Source organism: Micrasema longulum, unplaced genomic scaffold (genome assembly GCF_059751315.1).
Source record: "Micrasema longulum isolate JH-2025_06_02 unplaced genomic scaffold, ASM5975131v1 h1tg001265l, whole genome shotgun sequence".
Taxonomy (NCBI): Eukaryota; Metazoa; Arthropoda; class Insecta; order Trichoptera; family Brachycentridae; genus Micrasema; species Micrasema longulum.
The window spans coordinates 358,954-373,285 of NW_028278452.1; the positions used below are offsets into that span (position 1 = coordinate 358,954).

A 14,332-nucleotide genomic window follows, 5' to 3' on the forward strand; every position below is an offset into this window, starting at 1 on the left:
TGCTGTCATTGAAAACCTAAACATATATTAATGAAGTGGTGACTTAAATGCTGAAATATAATAATCAGAATTTATTGAGGATGCCAAAAATAGTTGTTATATTTGGTTCAGTTCCTGTGGGAACTACAGTGTATTCAAAAGTTTTACTGAAAAATTATTATTTGGTAAGTAACCCTTAACTTAAAAGGATATGCGATGCCCACTGAGGTGTAATTAAATAGAGATGATGCTTTAAGAACGACGGTTATTCTGAAAAATGAGCGTAGTCTTGCATTGTAAAAAAGACCAACTGTCTATGCCAGTTTACTGTGAATTCAAAGCTGTATGTCGCGTCTTTTTATGCTCCTTCACGTTTTTTTTTTTTGTCCTAGATCCCATAAAAAAACATTTATCAAAAAAACAGAACAATATAGACACGCCAATGGTAAATATCTGTAGTGTGTAAAAAATCATTGCTCCGGAATAATCTAGGGAAAAATTACGGCAATACATCCGTTTGAAGAAAAGTGAGACTGCCAGGTAGCTCAATTCAGAATCCGTTAACATTTAAAAAATCTTTTAAAAAAAATTCACCTACCTTTCCCTATATATATCTAATTGTAAACTATTTTTATTGTTCATTTAGAAAATATTTTTGTTTATAGCACGATGTTAACTATACTTTCGAATACCCGTGCAAAAGAGTGAATTTATATGAGGTCTTCAGAGTTATGTTTCCTAAACATGTTACCCTTAAAGCAGAAAAATCCATCGAGTTTTGTGTTTACTTCTCTCCTTTGGTAGCCAATCAGGACTATATTGATTATTTCACCATTAAGGATAAACGACTTAATATAGCAGTACACCTAACGATTCAAGGATCCAGTGCAGGTATTTTTTATTTGGTCTTTTAAGATTATTCAAATATGTCTACATCCTACATCTATGTTTTATTGTATAAAAGAGGAAGGAGTTTAGTTTGGGAGTTTGAATGGGGAATTATTAAAAAAGTGAATAAAAATGAGAATTTAAAAAAATTGGTGAATTAAGTTACACTTCATTATTTCGGCGATTACTTTGCGGAATAACATGATAATGATTAATCATTATCACTTTATTTTTTGAAACCACACGTTTTTATAACTACACCTATTACGCAAAGAAAACACATATTTATTTCTAAGAAAAAAGTTTTAATTTTTACAATCATTAATTTAGTCACAATATTTAATACTCTTTTTTTTTTTGCTAATTTGAAAAGCTGATCAAATATTTTTTTCAGTTTTTAAATTTTAAATCCTGTGATATTTAAGGTCCTAGAATTTCGTTGCTTCCGGAAAAGATACTTTATTTGTCAAACAAAACAACTTGTGGGCTTAAAAAACCTGTAAAATTGCAAAACAATTCTATAACTATGGCAAATTTTAGATGGCTTTTAAACCCTACGGGTCATGGACCTTTCAAAGTAAGATCGTAGTTTTTTTTTTTCTATTGCACTTCATTATTCGTGCAATCAGCGTCGTAGCTGGGGGGGTCTTGAGCGCCCCTGGCAAGATTTGAATTTTGCGCCCCCCATAGCTTTATCCCTGAGAGTTGCGCCCCTGGCAGCCGCCCCCTAGCTATGACGCTGTGTAGAATACAATAAAAATAAACATTTATTTAAATATATAGATTGCAAACAACCTGAGTGGGGTTTTAGAACCATTCAAGTCAGTGATCTGCTATGTTGGTTTTAATGAAAACTTTGATGGAAGTTTTGAGGAAGATTTAGTATGTCTCATTCATCAGCAGGTCAGTCAATTTATTTGAATGGGTTTTAATAATAAATACCAGCCTAAAATGTTTTGTTGTAACTTATTATTATTGCAGGAACCTCTTATATTGAATGTGAGGGGTACAAGGTCCAGTTTAGGTATCGATGACAGAAAAGAAGAAAATATTTCAGAAAGTTTTGTGAAATCCCAGTGCAATTTCTCAACTGTAATGGAGGATATGGTCAATATTAGAAATGATTTGCCTATAGTGTCTATTTCTTCAAGTTACCTGGACTTTGGCTTAGGAAATGCCACTGACGATACTTGGAACATAGCCCAACCTTTGACTATCAGTAACCATTTGGATGAAGAAGGCCACATTCATTGGTATCAAGGTATTTTTCTGATAACTATCCGATTTGCCATCCCCTCAATTGTCCTCTATTTAATGTGTTTATCTACTCATCTTCACTTTATTTCCTTTTTCTGTTTTAAGAATTAATTACATGTTTAGTATAAGAGTTATGATTTTATTTTATGTTATTTTCTATAGTATCTTTATGTACTTTTAACTGTGTATTGTAAGATTCTTCTAGGCGTTTATTGAATAAATAAATAAATTGCTAAATTTTCAACCACCTACAGGTATGCTGCAATCTAACTTATTTTGCCATTATATTTTCGACTGTATTGAGGACAAAGGCTTCAAACCGCAATTATGGAAAAAGCGGTTCCATTATTTTTAACCAATTGTGTACGTAGGTCCTATACATATTATAGTAAAAGTATATCAGCCGTAAACACCTCAGGAATAGAATTCTGAATGCAAAAGCGCGCATAGAAAACACATTTTTAACGCGTATTTACATACTTAATAAACGCTAACAGAGCGATCTCTTTGCTCACAATTCCGTTCAGAATACCAGCCTGGTGGTGTTATTCTAAACTGCTCTCGCAGTCATAGAAAACACTTTTATGTTGTGTATTTACATACAAAATACGTGTTTATTCATAAAAGTGTTTTCTACGGCCACGAGAGCGTTTGGAATATTACCCCAGGGGTGGTATTCTGGATCTTCTCTGTTTTTATTTTTTCATAGTTTATTTCTGAAATACGTATGTTTATTTGTAAATATTGTTTTTTGCAATAGCTGTTGTTTCAGAAGCATACGCGCTAGCGCGAAACATAAGCACCACGAGGTGGACATAAATTAACAGCTTTTTTTTTTTTATAAGTAACTAGTGTGCGAAACCAAATTATTGATGTAATAATTTATATTTGTTTTTTGAAAATTTTTTATACTTCTGACGGAAAAGTGCAACACCGAGTTCCCGAATTTAATTACCTTTTAGGGGCAAGGCCTACTATATAATATGTATGTAATGGGCCTTGTTTTAGGGGATTATGACGTCAGCAACAATCTGGTTACAATTTTGTTGGATATATCCTTGTTCAGCAGTCTAAGGGTTTAAATTGAAATAAAAAAATAGACAAAATAAATATTAATCGGTGTCCGACACAAAACTAATAAAATAACTTTGGCCGAAATTGTGGTTTTTGCCTTTGTTCTAAACACAGTTGTTCCATTTTATAAAATGTATTTTTGTAAATTTTTTATTTAGTTTTTAATTTGTTTAACTTTTTCTTTTTGGGTAAACTTTAGTTCAAAAATAAATAATAATAAACACATTATTGCCAAACATAACTGTTCTATTAGAAAAATTGATTTGTACAAATAATATAAATGTGGGAATAAATATTTTCAGAGCCCGAGGAAATATTTATGATAGAACCGAATGACTGTGCCATTGAAAAACAAGGAGTCAAAGATTTTATTGTTAAGTTTAGGTATAGCAAATTAATTGTTCAGTCAAATAAATAGTATCTTATTTTTCTTTATAAATGAAAAGTCAACAACTTTTTTTTTATTTGCAGGCCGAGGGAATCAGAAAAACTTTATAGTACAATTTTGTTTGGATACTTCGCATCAATCAAAGATAAAAAACATACATTTAGGATACCAGTAATAGGACACACAAGTACACTCTGGGAAACAAATCTTGTAAAACCAAAAGGCACCATAAATGAAAATATTTTTTTTCCACCAACTGTTCCGTTCCTCACAGTGTTTACCAATTTCCTTCTAAAAAACAATGGGGATTCTAGTATCATATACAAGTTTTCTCCTCCGGATATATCGTTAGTTTTCATTTTATAAAATTCAACTTTAAATTACTTTAATCCACTTAGTTTTATACACCGGTTACCAGATTGGTCTCACAATATCATCTAGACTGGTTTATTTTTAATCAAAGTCATACTATTCATAAGTTATGAAATTTGAATAAGGGGAGTTTAGTATTTGGAAGTGTTTTACTAAACATCATTTTGGGTATTCATTGTTTTGATTTATGGTCTGTCAATTCTACTATTTTCTTATTTTATTTTTGCACTACAACAGGCTAGGAGACCCAATTTACTACATTAGTGAATTACAGCCAAGAACACCCAGGCTTGAGAAAATTTTTATTAAATTTAAATAAAACACGGAGGCCGCCTATCTAATGACATATCTTTCGACGCACTTCACTAATGACAGTGTGCTTTTAAGTCATTAAGACTCACGTTATCTAAAAATATAACTAAATAATTTAAACATTGGTTTTAACTTTGCCTTTTAAAAGTTTTAATGTACCTATCTCCAAATCACTATTCACAATATGTTTATTATTTTAGGAGTATGATAGTCATGCCCATGTGTGGTTTAATAGAAGGTTCTGATAATGCAATCATTTTAGCCGCCCTACATCCAACATGCTCTGGTTTTTATTTAGAAAATTGGAAAGTTGTTATCGACAATTCTACAGAGGTAAAAAAAATACTATTCAAACTTTTTTTTTTCAACAAATATAACTAAAGAAATAAAAAATACTAACAACAAATTTATTTTTGATGAGTTCAAATTGTAATTTTTTTTTAAATTTTCAACTTGACAAAATCATATATTTTAAGGAATAGACAAAGAAACCTGCAGAATATCCCTAAGCTTTTTTTTTCATATCTACAAAAAAGTATTACATACCTAGGTTAAATTATTTGTTACACAAATATTTGTTTCGCAAACAACTTTATAAAGTGATTCACCACAACCTCTTTATAATTAATTTTTTTAAAAATGGCTGTCAGAGTGATTTTTTTGTCATAATCCTACTGCTAATGCCTGTATTCACGGGAAAAACTCAATGTGAGGAATACGCATTATACTGTCCTCACCTTCATGTCATTCTCGGCATATAAGATTAGAATGTACTTTCCTCACCTTAAGAGGATATGCGGTGTCAGAGAATAGGTATTTGAACATAGTTTTTCTGTTATTTTCTCGCAGATGCCTCTCTGACATTGTGTGAAAAACAGGGAGGTGAAAGTATGTAATTTTCTGTGTCAGTACCTTTCCCAGTTTTCAAAGTTATTTATATTATTTGTATACCGCACGTCCAAAGACAGCAGATAAAACTAAGCGCTTTTATAGGTTTTTGGATGGTCCTAGCTCCCAAATTAAAATGATAGAGACACGCGTCTAACGTAAAAAAATCACTGCTCTAGTTCCATAATCCAGGGAGAAAATACAGGAATAAATTGTACAAAGAAAAGTCAGAATGCATTTCCTCTTCAAGTTTGTCTCTGAATACGGGAATTAGTACTGAAGTACACAAATCAAATATACTGTTTTATTTTCAGATTGAATTTAAGTTTTATGGATGTGTTGACAATATTGAATATTCTGTGACAATCCAAAAGCAATTTGACATGATAAAGTGTAATAACTTTCTGTCAATGGAGACTACTATTTATCCATCTCTTTATGAAGATGGTAACAATAATGATTTCTATGAAAATACTGATTTGAAAGAAAATGACATTTTCAAATATAGTTCTAAAACAAAAGAAATTGTATTCGACACTACGTATCCTGGTAGTGAAGCCAAGTGTGTGCTATTATTTCATAATATCACACGTAACTATTTACAGTAAGTAATTTAAAATTAGTTCTTGACTGAATTAAAAAATAATAATTCAAATTTAGTTTAGTTAAGTAATTCATTATTTCTTCGATGTGAAAGTGAAATTGTATTTTTAAAAATCTTTTTGAAACAATTCACCAATTATAATCGCCCATTAGACCATAGATAGTAGAAAAAAAATCATAGATTTTGTAAAACAAGTGATGACACAAATAAAACTGAGCCATGGCTTAGTTTTATTTCAATTCTGATTTGAAAATTTTAAAATCATAATGGAGCGAAAATATGGAACACAAAAATTAATTGTTCTTGATTAGATAAATATGTAGTACAATAATAAAGTAATGTAAAAAATAAACTCATTACTTATTTGGAATATTATCACAATACCCGATTCTCAAAAGAAAGCTTGTGGAATTCAGAGATCTAAAAAGCATGAATTTTTTTGATTGATTTAAGCGTTCGTGTATTGGGGAATGCAGACTGGCTTAATGTTGATGGAAATGGTAGTATTATTTTGCGACCAAACGAAGTAAATCCTCTGTGCCTTATATTCAAACCTTTTAATCCAGGATACCACAATTCAGTCATTACATTTTCTGCTGCAGCTTTGTACAAAATGTAACAAATTTATGGCTTTTGAATATAAAAACTAAACTAACTATAAATAAACTTATGTGCCATATAATTTTTTTTCTGTACCAGGAAGCCCATAGGAGTACCTTTGGACTCTGTATTCAATGTCACTGGATATTGCTCTGTTACGAAAATTCGGGTAAGTGATATTTATATATATAAACATAATAATCAAACGCAATAATTATTATTATCATCATTCCCCTTTCAGCACCCAATGGTGCATAGGGCACTGCATTAGAAAGTCAAATGCAGCGTTTTTCAATAATCAGTTACATGGAGGTAAGGTGATCAGTTTTACGCTCCAGGAGCAATTAAATATTACAATTAACGTCCACCCTGCTATGAATCGAACCCAGGACCTCAAGAATGGTAGGCAAACGTGCCAGTCAATTATTCAGAATTTCCTAATTAACACATGCAAAATATGGAGTGAAATAATAAACCTTTTTATTTAAGTGTGTATTTCATACACTTACCGATTTAATCAAAAGTTTTTCTGTTAATTTACATATTTATATTTGCCCAATTTAGGTTTTGCCTAGGAGTGCGGAACTGGGACGTTGTTTATGTGGGCAGAACTTTGAAACAAAGTTCTCTTTAATAAACGTGGGAGAGAGCCCTCTACATTTCAAATTGTATGATGTACAAAGAAATATCAACAATGAAATATTAGAAGGAAACAATTTGCTAATAAAACCAAATAAAGTAAGCTTATGTTAGACTATTTCTTAATCATTATTCATCTATTTTATTTTTTATTTAACTTAAACTGTTTTTTTTTCAATTAAATTTTCAGGGTACTTTACAGCCTAGAAATTATTGCAACATAATTATAAGTTTTTCTCCCAATGTCTGTATTGATGTTTATATCAAGATATTTTGTGTAATCCGACAACACATGTCTTCCAGTACTCTAACACCAATTGAACCAAATAATATAAAGATTTTTCACTTTCATTATGAAGGTATTCACCCAACTCTACAGGTAATGTTAAATATCATATATACCTACATATAATATATTTTTAAAAGGAATAACCCGCTAAGCCTCTCTTTTAGAGGCTTGTCAGTAGGAGGCAAAGAGAGGATATGGATGGAAGTTATGGAAAATGCATCACAACACCTGAACCAATTGAGAAAAAATCTTTCATGGATTTTTTTCTTGCAAAATTGTAATGGAACCCGCAACGCAAGTTTCACAGTTAGCCGTCTAAACAACTGCACCAATAAATATATATGTATTTTTAATCAAATAAGTTTTATTTTATGACAATAGTTGGTCATAAAAAAAAAAACTTTATATACTTATAACTTTTGCAAAGTTAACTCTTTATTTTTTCCTCTCTTTATTCTCGCCAATCTTGTTTCAAATCCTTTTCTAATTTGAGAGCTTTGTTTTTGATTTTAAATAATGATACCACAGATAAAAACTATAAAATGTTTTTCTTGTTTTTTTTTTTCATTTAAATTCAGAACAATTTATTCAATGATATTTTTATTTTTAAGGTTTATAGCATAAGATCCATACAATGCGAAAAAATGTATTCAGAATTGACTCTTTGGAGAATGCTTAACATAGATGAGTAAGCATTTAATTAAACAATAAAAACAATATTTTCTTCGGAATAAACTTACCTATAAATATATGGGCATTATTTTTTTTGTTTTAGGTTTAATAAGGCGATAATAAGTACTTTCTTTCATAAAACAGCGAGGGTAGAACTTACTATTCCTGCTAAACAAGTTAACTCATCTCCTATTCAACTGGGATTATTGTTGAAAGGAAAAGATCCTTCATTCTGTCAATTCTCACTGAACCGTCACAAACTGTGCAATTGTCCTCTTCTCCGACAATCCAGAAAAATGACTTTTGTGGAGCATGTTTACAAATGTCCTCATCGATCAATCCTACAACTAATCCCTTTAAATGGAGAAGTTAATGTATGTAAATTATTTATGATGCATAATATAAATACCTATGTTCTAAAGTACTGTTTGATAAAGAATATTCAATAAAAACCTTTTTAAATTTCCTAAAACACAGTAAATTGAGAAAATATTAAAATTTGGAAAATTGGATTTGAAAAATGTTTTCTTACATGCAGTAAAAATTAAAGCATTGAAATGTAAGGCCAAGTTTCTTGAAAATGTATGAAAAAAAAAAAATTTAATAAAAAGGGACTATTTTTAATAACGTCACTAGTTCTTCCAAATCAACTAATGATAGTGTTGTGATAGATTTCCGATTTAAAGCCGGAAGTCAATTCACCAATCAGCAGAACTCATACAAAATTACAAAACTTAAAAAAAATCATAGCGCTGATAATAAGGATACATGTGTTTACTTTTTAAAATTTTGGCTTAGTTTGGATAGTCTATTAAAAAAAAATTTTTTTTGCAAAAACTACTGAAGTTCCTTATTGACTCTTTGAAGTGCATTATAGAGTTAATTTTTTACCGGAAAAATGGTAAGGGTAATAAACAAACTTATTTCTAAAATTTATACTTACGTTCTGATTTTCCATGTAAAATAATTTAATTATGTATTTATGAAGTGTAAAATCACTCAAATAAATTTAGTATTCAGACTGATTTCAAAAAACTTTTCATTTCAAAATTGTTATTTTATAAAGGCCTAAAAATGAAGTTTATTTTAAGACATTGACAATGAAACAGTTGAGTGATTTACACAAAATAAATACGTAGTTAAATTAGTTAAAACTTATTACTATTAGTTATGCTGTTGATTAACAACCCCTATTTTAAATAGTTACATTTGCATAAGAAAGAATAATAATCATCATATTTAGTTTTTATCACTAAAATATTTTCTTTATCTATGCTAAAATTAATAAATCAAATATTTTTTTAATTATAGGTATACGCTAAGATGTTAAATACCTAATTTAAAAAGTATCTACTCGGCTAATGAGTAATTACATATAGTTGTTGGAGAATACGCCTGCCCAGAGGAGACTAATTCACCATACTACTAAATATTATAATGTACACTTTTCTTCTAGAACAAAACAACATTAATACTCCAAATCAAAGTTAACTACATGCTTACCGGGGAACATACACTAGCTTATGATTTGAGCCTTCCTCCTAACAGGACCGTTACTTTGTATTTCAATATCAAAATAACCGAAGAAATATCAACGTGGCTTTGGCCATTGTATCACGAAGATGAATGGGATGAGTTGAAAGAGCATGAAAAAAGTATTTTTTATCTCGACCTTGGGAAAATATTCATTGGGAACCATGATCCGGTGTTTCGGGTTAGCACTTTTGAACTTAATAAAAATATAATATAAAAAAAGACCGTTCTATTGACAAAAATTTCAACAGAGAGACCCCTAAGAAAATATGGAAGTCTAGAGATTACAAGGACTATGAACTGCTGTTTGCTGATTCAAGTGAATAGACTTTGTGTTTTAACGTCCATATTCCTTCAATTCTTTCATCTTAAAAAACTGTAACCTAAATTTCCATATTCACTACTTAAGAGGAATAAATCCAGTAAAGGAGTTGTAACCGTGAAGTTGTCTAAAAGGATTTGGATACATTTAGATATTGTTAATAGACCCATTTATTCAATCATGTATGCAGTCTGTAAAAAAAAAAACTGTAGGAATCGGGAAAAATTGGAAACAACTGATTATAACGATGGCAATACCAAATGTTCGTGAGTTATTTTGTGATTGGTTACTACAAGCTTACAATGTTCTATTTAAAAAAATAATCTATTTCTATGATGCACATGGTATAATGCAATATTTACAATATTATCGTCTATGTAAGTTCAAAACTCCGGATGGACCATTTGTCAAAATGTTCAGTAGGGACAAAACAACCTTGCAATGTCATTAAAAAAAAGATGAAAAATTAATTTTAAATTCAGTTTATTTTGTGTTCTTGATTACATTGGAATTAGAAAATCTATTTAAGAATAGTTACGTCTAGTAAGCTATAGTATGCTTCTATACCGAAGTTAATTGTGGCAGTTAAACTGCCAGTTACATATGGCTTATTTGCTGTATTGCCTTTACGCAAATCAAGCATGTTTCTTCCGCTGTATGAGATTTAGGGATATATAGTTTTGCTTCTTTAGTAGGGAGGATTCATTTATAGTACTGAATTTAATTGAATGCAAGCAGTCTTATTTTTATTTTTTTTAATTTATGTTAAGACAACCCATCCTTACAAGGATGATTTGTGCCATATTGGGAATAATATTATTTTATATAAAAAATTTACATAATTTAGAACAATAAATTTAGATAAGTGCAAAACCACTTCTGGGGATAATATTGACAGGATATGGAATGAATTTAGTGGAAGGGAAAGGTTTAGTTTCCAATACAAAGGATATCCATTGGTCAATTTCAAAATTCAAATATACCAATCAATATGGCTTGTCCATTCAATTGAAAATGCCAAAAAGATGTATTTTGATTTTATTGGCTCATGTGCGGTGTTGAACTTACATAGACAATATAATATATTTTTTTATAAGCACTGCTGTTCAAGTTTTACCATAAGAGGAAAACCAAAAGAGCATTAGCGTTCTCAATTAATTTTTACTCTTTTGACAACAGCAAAGTTGTTACGGCTTTTTTTTTATAGTGGTTCCTACTTGAGAACACCATGGCAGGAGAAGTGAAATGGCAAATGCTTAGAGCGAATACAAGCTCTTCGGCCACTATACGCTGTTTGACAGGAATGTGTAAAGCCCAGCCTGATACACAAATACGGATCATGTTTTCTTTCAAACCTATTGATTCCATACAATACGAGGTTATGCACAATAATAATCTAACAATAATTATCTAGAAGCTGAATTGTTTTTTCTTTTAATATTATATTGTTTGTTCATAGGAAAACTTCATGGGTATACTAAATTACCGTAAAGTTGTTATCATAGCACGGGGAGAAGGGACAACATCTACATCCATGAATCCTCGTATTGATATTCCTTTAGTAATTATAAACCAAAAGCGGTATATACCGTCTACGAACATTGTAAGTGTAAATCCATCCTAATTCCTTTGTGTACCGATATTTGTTTTGCAAATCATACAGAATGCTCTCGGAAATCTGACTCTTCAACTATTATTAATTTAATTATTCTCTCCCCAAGTCACATTTGTTTAAAAATTATATATAAGCTTCAATAATATTATTAGTCACATAATTTGTGTTCACTATTTTATTTGTTTTTTTTTATATTCGCGTATATCTGATCTCCAACAAAATAGAGTTTGAACTTAGAAAACATGATTTAAAATTTCATTCATTTTTTTATCAAAGAAAAAGTTATCATAGTATGCGACATCCGCACAAAACGTTTCGGGTTCGATTCCCAATGAGAACACAAAAATTCAATGCGATTTTCATCAAGCCCGGGCGGCGTCCTGTCCTGTAAAATAAATAATTTTAGTTTTTTCATTCGACTATTAAACAGCTTATGGATGCTAATTTTCCGTAAGTGTGCGAAGTGCGTTTGTAATATGAAAATAGGCCTGGGTTATAAAGTTATTCATTTTCTGATCTCGATAATTAACGTGACAAGTAAACTCAATTCTTAGTTGTGACATGTCGCTGACTTTTGGTAAGACCATGTACGTATGACAATACTTTTATATTCACGTACTTCATTTTTTGTGTATTATTTTCTAATAGTTATTCATTACATTTTTTTGCAGGTTAATTTGTCTAGGGAGCATATTGTTATAAATGATTTACCGACTAAAATGAAAGTAACCAGAATGTTTGCTATCAGTAATCCCACCACACAAGTGATCCAATTTAGGTGGAATAAGTAAATATAATCAATATAAATTACTCCAATGTTGTTTAGATTTAACTAATTGTCAGAGTTTTACCTTGAATTAAAATGACTGTTTAATTATAAAAAAGTCCAACAATTTATTTAGGCAATGTATCTAGGTAAAAATATAAAAAATCTTATGCATTTCAATGACATCACATTATGTCCTTTTATATGATTTTCCAAATTTGTGGATCAAAGTATCAATCGTCTTTTATTTGTATAATAAAGTACAATGAAATGATTTGATTTTTACTGTGTATAAGAAAATAAAATCATATCCAATTTCCCATTGCACTTAACTTCCTCATTGAACAGAAATTATGCTAAGGAGTTTTTAATATGCGACAGTTTATGTATAAACATTTCATTTTACTACATTTAAAAGCGTAATTTAGTTGGAATTTCAATAAAATAAATAGTTTTTTATCATCCTGTAAAAATAACAAAAAATGAATTATGCAGTGTTGTTAGCTAAAAGAGGACATATTTTAGGCAGATATAATAGAAAAAAAAAAATGTGCATTGTCTATATATGCATAATATGATACTAATTTCAACTAAGAGAAAATAATACAATTGGTACCTAATATTATTATTAGAAGATGTCATTATACTCTAAGGTGAAACTCGACCAAATGATTTTACTTTTGGTACTTTAAATTTGTTATGTTCATATTATCTATGACAGGTTAGAACTATCCGGTTCGGTAATATGCTATGTTACACCGGAAGAAGATATCATTCAACCCAACAAGAAAAAGTGGTTGCTTTTAAATATATGTGCTCAGAATTTACCAACTTACTTCACGTAAGTTCTTAAACTTTTTTAAATTTTACTATCAAAACAAACATTTACAAAAAAAATAATAACTATTTTTGTTTGTTAGAACGCAAATAAGATGTGACTTATTTGATCTTTCCGAGAGGCGGATTTTAAAAAAACATCAACTGATAATTCATTCGAAAAGTTCCACGGATTTAAATACTGATGAGGTACAAATAGTTTTGTTTAATATTTATGAATTAATAACCATAAAATATGTTGATTTTATAATATTAACATTTCTACAGACTGAAATTAACAGAAAACTCGAAAAGAAGAATGTTTATTTGACACTTACTGTCAACACTGTCAGTCCTAGAGATGGGAATATTTTTAAGGCACGGTCTGATATATATTTAAAGGTAAAAAAAACTATTTATATAACCCACATTACATGCTGTTCACCGGTGTTTCAATGTTAATGTTACATCAACATCATTCCATGTCCGCTCCCTAGTCTGAACATATGATGTCCACAAAGAGCCTCCATGCATCTCTATCGGCTGCCAGCTCCTATGCGTCCTCCCAAGTCAGGTTCGCGTCCCGTAGTTCTGACATAAACTGCTGACGAACAGTCGGCAGTAGATGTCCAGGACGTCGAGAACCCGATGCCTTGTAAAGTAGGGAAACATGGTCAAGGCTCTCGGAAGGCATCCGCAGTATATGGCCCTGCCACCCATATCGCCTCTACTTGATGAAAGTTATTATCGGAGTTTGCTATGTCCATTATCTTATTACTTCATTTCTCACAAAGTCAAACCAACTTTTTCTGTTACCTGTTACTTTTACATTATGTTTTGCAATAATAAATATAAGAATTCCAGTAGAATATGTATAATTTTGAATATTTATAAAATTACAAAATGATTATAGAGTTCCTGTCAAAAAGGCCCCACATGTGGAAAGGAAATACTACAAATGAAATATTGTAGATTTATTATAGAAGATATTATTTGGTAAGTAAAGTTGAAAGTTTCAGTGTCAGAAATAGAAATAGAACCAGAACCCTGGACGAGTGTTTTCGACTCGATAGCCGCTCTCAGGTGAAAATCCTGTTGAAGGAAATCAAGCAAAGATAAGTCTGCTTCGAAGTGTAGTGGTTGGTGCATTCGCCTATCATGCTTGAGGTTCTAGGTTCGATGTGAAATATTGGTTCTAAAGGTGGTTCTACACTCCAATATTTCGTTGTTCCTGGACTGGCACCTGAATAATTTTAAGACTGATCACCTTACCTTCACATAACACATGATCGAGATGCGCTGCATTTGATATGGAGAA

The 14,332-nt window shown here is 30.5% G+C and overlaps 1 protein-coding gene across 3 annotated transcripts in view; it reads left to right on the forward strand.

The window, feature by feature from the left end:
* Positions 1–14,332, forward strand: part of LOC148276170 (cilia- and flagella-associated protein 65) — a 16,131-nt gene continuing 1,799 nt past the window's right edge. The window contains exons 1-23 of one of the 3 annotated variants that reach the window (XM_088234669.1): positions 1–164; positions 645–870; positions 1,293–1,444; positions 1,651–1,770; positions 1,849–2,128; positions 3,501–3,582; positions 3,670–3,933; positions 4,471–4,603; positions 5,473–5,762; positions 6,216–6,377; positions 6,462–6,531; positions 6,927–7,100; positions 7,192–7,380; positions 7,902–7,978; positions 8,066–8,336; positions 9,419–9,676; positions 11,025–11,195; positions 11,277–11,420; positions 12,104–12,219; positions 12,920–13,039; positions 13,119–13,224; positions 13,303–13,416; positions 13,928–14,010. In XM_088234669.1, coding sequence (XP_088090795.1) covers positions 48–164; positions 645–870; positions 1,293–1,444; positions 1,651–1,770; positions 1,849–2,128; positions 3,501–3,582; positions 3,670–3,933; positions 4,471–4,603; positions 5,473–5,762; positions 6,216–6,377; positions 6,462–6,531; positions 6,927–7,100; positions 7,192–7,380; positions 7,902–7,978; positions 8,066–8,336; positions 9,419–9,676; positions 11,025–11,195; positions 11,277–11,420; positions 12,104–12,219; positions 12,920–13,039; positions 13,119–13,224; positions 13,303–13,416; positions 13,928–14,010 — 3,719 coding nt within the window. In that variant the 5' untranslated portion in view covers positions 1–47. Of the gene's footprint in view, positions 165–644; positions 871–1,292; positions 1,445–1,650; positions 1,771–1,848; positions 2,129–3,500; positions 3,583–3,669; positions 3,934–4,470; positions 4,604–5,472; positions 5,763–6,215; positions 6,378–6,461; positions 6,532–6,926; positions 7,101–7,191; positions 7,381–7,454; positions 7,646–7,901; positions 7,979–8,065; positions 8,337–9,418; positions 9,677–11,024; positions 11,196–11,276; positions 11,421–12,103; positions 12,220–12,919; positions 13,040–13,118; positions 13,225–13,302; positions 13,417–13,927; positions 14,011–14,332 lie in introns of those variants that run through there. The other 2 variants (XM_088234670.1, XM_088234671.1) reach the window with 2 other exon arrangements.